This window comes from Musa acuminata, chromosome BXJ3-10, assembly GCF_036884655.1.
Source record: "Musa acuminata AAA Group cultivar baxijiao chromosome BXJ3-10, Cavendish_Baxijiao_AAA, whole genome shotgun sequence".
NCBI classification, from domain to species: Eukaryota; Viridiplantae; Streptophyta; class Magnoliopsida; order Zingiberales; family Musaceae; genus Musa; species Musa acuminata.
In genome coordinates, this window is record NC_088358.1 from 30,295,880 (window position 1) to 30,301,879 (window position 6,000).

General features: G+C 43.5%; 1 protein-coding gene across 2 annotated transcripts; it reads right to left on the reverse strand.

Moving 5' to 3' along the window:
• Positions 1 to 1,210: 1,210 nt before the first annotated feature.
• LOC135650531 (heterogeneous nuclear ribonucleoprotein 1-like) lies at positions 1,211 to 6,000 on the reverse strand. Of its 2 annotated transcripts, XR_010501565.1 has the most exons (8): positions 5,766 to 6,000; positions 5,374 to 5,679; positions 5,137 to 5,177; positions 2,765 to 2,928; positions 2,558 to 2,660; positions 2,317 to 2,486; positions 1,455 to 1,980; positions 1,211 to 1,342 (listed from the first exon to the last, which is right to left on the reverse strand). XR_010501565.1 is itself a non-coding variant. In XM_065169966.1 (7 exons), the coding sequence occupies exons 2-7, from the start codon at positions 5,646 to 5,648 to the stop codon at positions 1,609 to 1,611; spliced, it is 1,125 nt and encodes a 374-aa protein (XP_065026038.1). In that variant the 5' UTR covers positions 5,649 to 5,679; positions 5,766 to 6,000; the 3' UTR covers positions 1,437 to 1,608. The 2 variants fall into 2 exon arrangements, 1 of the variants encoding a protein (XP_065026038.1); XM_065169966.1 differs by lacking the exon at positions 1,211 to 1,342 and having other exon boundaries at positions 1,437 to 1,980.

The following is a 6,000-nucleotide window of genomic DNA, read 5'->3' on the forward strand; positions in this document are numbered from 1 at the left end:
ATATATACGTACATATCACCCAAATCTTTTTCTCCGCCGCGAACGAGGAAGCCATGGAGGAAGAGGCGGGAAACCGGAAGCGGAAGGAGAACGACGGCGGCGGGGCAGAGGCGGCGAAGGCGGCCAAGTTCATCGCGAAAGTGCCCGAAGCGGAGGGGATGGTGGAAATGGAAGAGGCGGCTGTGGCGGAAGTGATGAAATGGCTGGAGGAGGAAATGGACTCCGCCGCACTCCCCCCGTCTCCTTCGTCGCCATCCTACCGCCAGGAGACGTCCTTCGTCACCATCAACGGGAACGAGGAGAGCTGCGGGCCGTCATTCTCCAGCTCCGCGTCCACCGTCATGGCCAGCGTGGACACCAGCGGCGCCGATTACGTGCCCTACTTCGTCGGGTGCCCCTCCGACCACGCCGCGTGGCCGCCCGCCGCACCATTAATCCGGACCCTGGCCGAAAGATCGGCGGCAAAGCCCGTCGCGGAAGCGGCGGACGGGTACGGCGCCGCCGCTGTCGAGGATGACGAGTCGGAGTGGGTGGCGCAAGTCCTCGGGGTCGGTGCAGCGCTCAAGGTGGAGGAGAGCCGGGTGTAGAGAGCGAAAGAGAGAGACTAAATGAGGAAGAGAGAGAGAGGGTTTTGTCTTTGTATAGGGAGGGGTGTTTGTTACTCTTTATTGTCTCCTGCATTGGAATGTGAAATGAGACAGTGGAAGGATTTGTTGCTGAAGTGGCAGAAGAAAAGGTGTGGGGGGTGGGGCGAAGGAGTTTGTTTTTATTCCTAAAGAAACGTCACCAGCTCAGCTTTCTCCTTCCCCCGTGGACGTGAGATTTGAGCTTTGATGGTACTATCCCACTGGAAAGCATCGTCTTCGACCATAAGGAGTACTAGTAAATTAGCACGGTGATGCTATGTTTTTTTTTTTTTTTGAAAATCCGAAGAGCGGAGTCAAAATTTATGAAAAGGTGATTCACCATCTCGCATCGGTCCCCTATTTTTTTATTTCATACATCGTGAGTTTTATTTAGTTACCGAACAGAGAGCCATAGCAATTAGGTTTAATATAACTACCGACGACCCCCCCCCCCTCTCCTCCTAGACCACCGAGAGCTGAACCGTCAATACGGGACAGAAGCTCCGCCATCCATCGAGTCCGTTAGTTACACCATACCATCCCAGCAGCAGAGGCCGTTTTCAACACTTACGTACCATACCATGTAGTGGCTTAACGCCCAAAGCATTGCGGCACGGTGCCGATAAATACAGTAACGGCAACCGAGTACATTTTTTGTCACATAAGCTGCTCACTTAAATCATCACATGAAATCTCTGACCCGAAAGCCAAGCTCCCTACAACGTAGAAGGGCAAGCATATCACATGAAGAAGAACAGCCAACATTTGTAACTAGGGGAGGCTCAAAAAAAAGAAAAAAAAAATCGAAGGGGAAGAAACAATATGAACCTTTTTAGTGATATGTGGTTGCAAAGATGTATGGGCGACAATCTGTTCTCCAAGGACACGAAACGGCCGCGAGGAGTCCAACTGTTAGAAGTCAACAATATGACTACACTAGTGATTGAATAAATATCCTTGATGGTGGTCGGTGACACGGCTCTCATTTGCCATAGGGGTGGTACCTGTTCCCGTAACCTCGTCCACTGCCGTGGCCACCATCATACCACCCACCATATCCACCTGGGCCACCGTACATGTCACCACCGTAGCCGCCAACTCCATACATAGGCCCACCGTAGTTGGATCCATAGGCTGCACCATAGCCTGGGACACCACCGTAGCTATAGCCTCTGCCATAACCATAGCCTGAGCCTCCACCGTAATAGGCATCACCGTATGGATGATCACTTCCATAGCCATAAGAGTTTCCTCGGTATCCACGTGCACTTCGGTTACTACCACCGTGACTAACCCTCTCATTCATCCTGGAACTGCCACCTGATCTCTTCGGCTCGGCCTTCTTGATTTCAACCTGCAGAGAAGAGCAGTCAAGTCATGCTTCTTAAAATCCTAGAGCAGAATTCCCAATGTCTGCTCTACGAAGGATGGTATTTTCTATCACTAACTGCTCAATTAACAGAACAGATATCGAGGGGGAAAAGACACTGAGCACTGACGCCAAAAGAAACTAGACCGGTAACGGGTATTTCAATATGGGGGCTGGGTGGTGCATCATTCTGAGGCTTCACGGTTCCAGGTGTTCAAAAACCTATCTTCCCTTTTTCTTATTTTTCTTTTGACAGGATTAGAGTTTCTAAACTTGTTCGATAAAACCAAGTGAGCAGAACCACGAAAAGAGTTGACTCACTTGTTTCCCTGCAAGATCATGCATCCTACCCTCCGAGATAATCTTGTCAACAGCTTCCTCATCTTTGAAAGTGACAAAACCAAAGCCTCTTGACCGCCGGGTACTATGGTCAAGCATTATTTGGTGTTCAATCACTTCACCATACGAGGAGAAGTGTTCCTTCAACTCATCTGCAAATGTTAATGATAACAATAATTACCAAAATTAAGAACATGATCACCACAAAGAAGGTAGTTCCTACCTTCGGTTAAAGCAGTGGGAATTCCACCCACGAAGATTTTTTTCGTCTTGATGCCTGCTTTTGAAGGCATATCTTCTCTTGGAACCGTTCTCTTAACTTCGACCTGAACATGCAGTCGATTCGCAGAATCAATCAGTAAAAACTAATCAAAGGAGGTTGTTTAAAGAGAAGAAAGTTATGCAGAAAAAGTTTCATATAAATGCCCACCGTCCTCCCATCTATAACATGCTCATCCTCCCAAACCCTGTCAATTACTGATGGGTCAGCAAATGTCACAAACCCAAATCCTCTTGGCATGTGTGTGTTCTTGTCCTTCATTATCACAGAATCAATGATCTCCCCATACTTGCTGAAATGTTTATTGAAGGTATCTGGAACAACAAAATAGCATGTAAATGACCAGCATTTTATTTGCAACATACAGACCAGGAAAAAAAGCTTACACAGGAAGGTGCTAGATGATCTATTCAAAAAGGTTCTTACCGTAAGCAAACTGGATTAAAAATACCCATTTAAGATACAAATCCACAACAAACAAATCATGCTGGTCTCTGTAAAAGACATGGACTACCTCATAAAATAGTACCCGAATACCATGTCAAGAAGACAAAAAAAAAAAAATCAAAATCTTTGCAAGGAAAAAAAAATATCACCAAGTAACATTCCATGAATGAATAACCAATTAACTCAATTTTGTTTATTGATGTATTTACAGTTTCTATGGACATTTCTGAATCGCCTAACATGATTTTGAGTCTCCGACCCTTAATCTCCCGCGAAAGATATTCTGCAATATGAGAAGTAAAACTTTTCATAAGTTGCTTTCTGATGGTACAAAAAAATAGCAAATAAATTGGTTATATATCTCTCTTATAACATCTTACACCTAAAAGGCTTGCCTCCACTTTGGACAACTGTTGCAGGATTAACAATCTTGATGTCAATTCGAATCAAGTTTGGCCACACCAAATCCACTAACAAGTTGATAAAATATGAAATAACCTCTCGAAAATTAATAGAACCATGTCAAGATATGTCAGTTCTGTTGGTCCAGATTCATTTTAGTGCTTCAGTTGATTCTTCGTGGTTCCTGCTTGAATTCATCAGAGTTTGATTTCGGTGAGTTTCAACTAGTTTCAAAAATCAATTCACATTTCAAACAATCTAATCCAACATCTGATTTCATCAATCTAGCTTCTTTTGGAATCCAAAAATCGCATGTCATACTTAAACTAACATTAAGTTATTAATAATGTGAACCTTGATTCTGACCAAGTTGCTTTCATCTATAAGCAATAACCAATCCAAACCAATGATCCAGGTTCAACTTTGCTCTCATAAATTGCTCCAATTTTCAGCTATCCAAGAAAACTATCTTATCCTCTAACGTCATAAAAAGCTATGAGAAATGACGGTATACATAAACATGAAATTTGAGTTACAGAATACCATTTAACAGCTAACTTAGCAACAGGATGTCAAGAAGATTACCAATAAAAAGTCGAAGTAGTCCAAATTACTGAAATACATTTTTCTCTTTTTTCTTGGTGGGGATTGTTGGGGATATACATTGCAAGAAGTGAAAACCAACTCAAATGCAAAGATATAGATCATGGTCTAATGCAAGGCAGTTCCAACTGAACCAACAGATTAAAAAAATGTGTGCCTCTCATAACGGTGATGTAACTGAAAAAGACTGTATGTTATGGTAATTTAATTTTGCACTCGAGAGTCGGGACCTCAGGTATCTGTTCAGTTAGATTTCATATCTAGTCATTAAGACAACTTTGGGGAAAAAAAAATAAAAATTTGTGTCATCAATGACCAATTACTATAAAAAATTACAGTCTGTAAAATAACCTAACAGAAAAACAGACTGGACTGAGGTCCCTGGTTAAGAATTTCATACTCGCAAAACTAGCAGAGGATCGGTTAATTGTTCCTACCTCGTATTTATAATTCTATAACTGCCTTATAGATCTAGTTCTATGATATATCAATAAAATCTGTTCTGCTAAAGACTTGGAAAGTGCATGCAGGTGTAGGATATCCTTAAGTATCAAACCTGATCCAACCAAAAATGATGGTTTCAAAGAAACATATTCATCGAGCAATTCTTTAGAGAATAAGTTTATGTTTAAACGACCAAATTATGAATATGACCATGCTCAAAAAACATAAAAGTGAGATTCTTAAGCAGTATCTGCAACAAGATGCACCAAGAGGACTCCCCTTTTTCACTAGAAGTAACTGTGCCTACTACGAGATTACATAATGTTAATGAATAAGTGATGAAAACTTTACTTTGTATTGCATCATTTTCATATCTTATCACAGTGTCAGCTGGTGAAGAATTCATCTCAACGAGTAATTGACATATCCTTGCCAACAGCTAATTTGGCATCATCCAGAAGTAGCTCAATCTTCCAGAGGGATTACCACAACTAAAATGATTCACTTGGCCTTAAATAATATACCTTAGGTGATAAAGTCACCAAAAGCAATTACCAATCAAGGATCAAGAAGTTGCTACTAAATATGTATTGAAGCGACTTGAAGAAATAAGAAACAGCACATACCTTCTGTAGTATCCCAAGCAACACCACCCACAAAGATTTTTCTACCACAATGAAGAGAAGAAAATAAAAACATGGTTAATATTGTTTTCCTCAAACCAACAAGTGGCAATATATCGTGCTATGCTAACGCAATCGACATTTGAGAAACAACCCACAAGCACCGAGATATCCGAGACAAGCTCATGCAGTATAACGTAAATAGAAATACACCAAAATCTTCAGGTCTTCGATACTAACCCCGCTGACGACGAACCGGCATCGGCTTGCCTCATCTCCTCGCCACCACTATTATCTTTCCTCTTTCCCTTAGACTCCGCACTCCCATCTCCATCCTCATCCCCTTCTCCTCCTCCTCCATCACCACCGCGTCCTCCTCCGCCGCCTCCCATTTCGTCTTCCTCTTCCTCCACCTCTTCTTCGATCTCCTCCTCGACCTCTTCTTCCACCACCACCTCCTCCTCGACCTCGTACTCCCCACCCACGGCGTTCGGGATCTCCTCAGCGAGATCCATGGCGAGAGACCGCTTCCTCCTCCTAGGGGACCTGCAAAGAATCCGAGATTTACCGAGCTAAAGCTCTCCGCTACCGATCAGAACCTGCAGAAAAGGGATCGAAACCCTAATTCGTACCTAGGGTTTAAGGCCTCGTTTAAGCGAGCGACCGGGAGAGAGAGAGAAGATTAAATAGTCCGGGCTTGAAATGAAGAGACGGGAAGGAGAAACGAGATGAACAAATGTAAACCCTAGCGAGGTTCAGGCGCCGCTCTCGCCCTCGGCTCGGAGACGGTGAGCACGTTGTGGCGCAGGCTACGATTAGACCGCGGTAAACAGACGTTCTTGCCACGGCTCAATTCAACGGAACGGG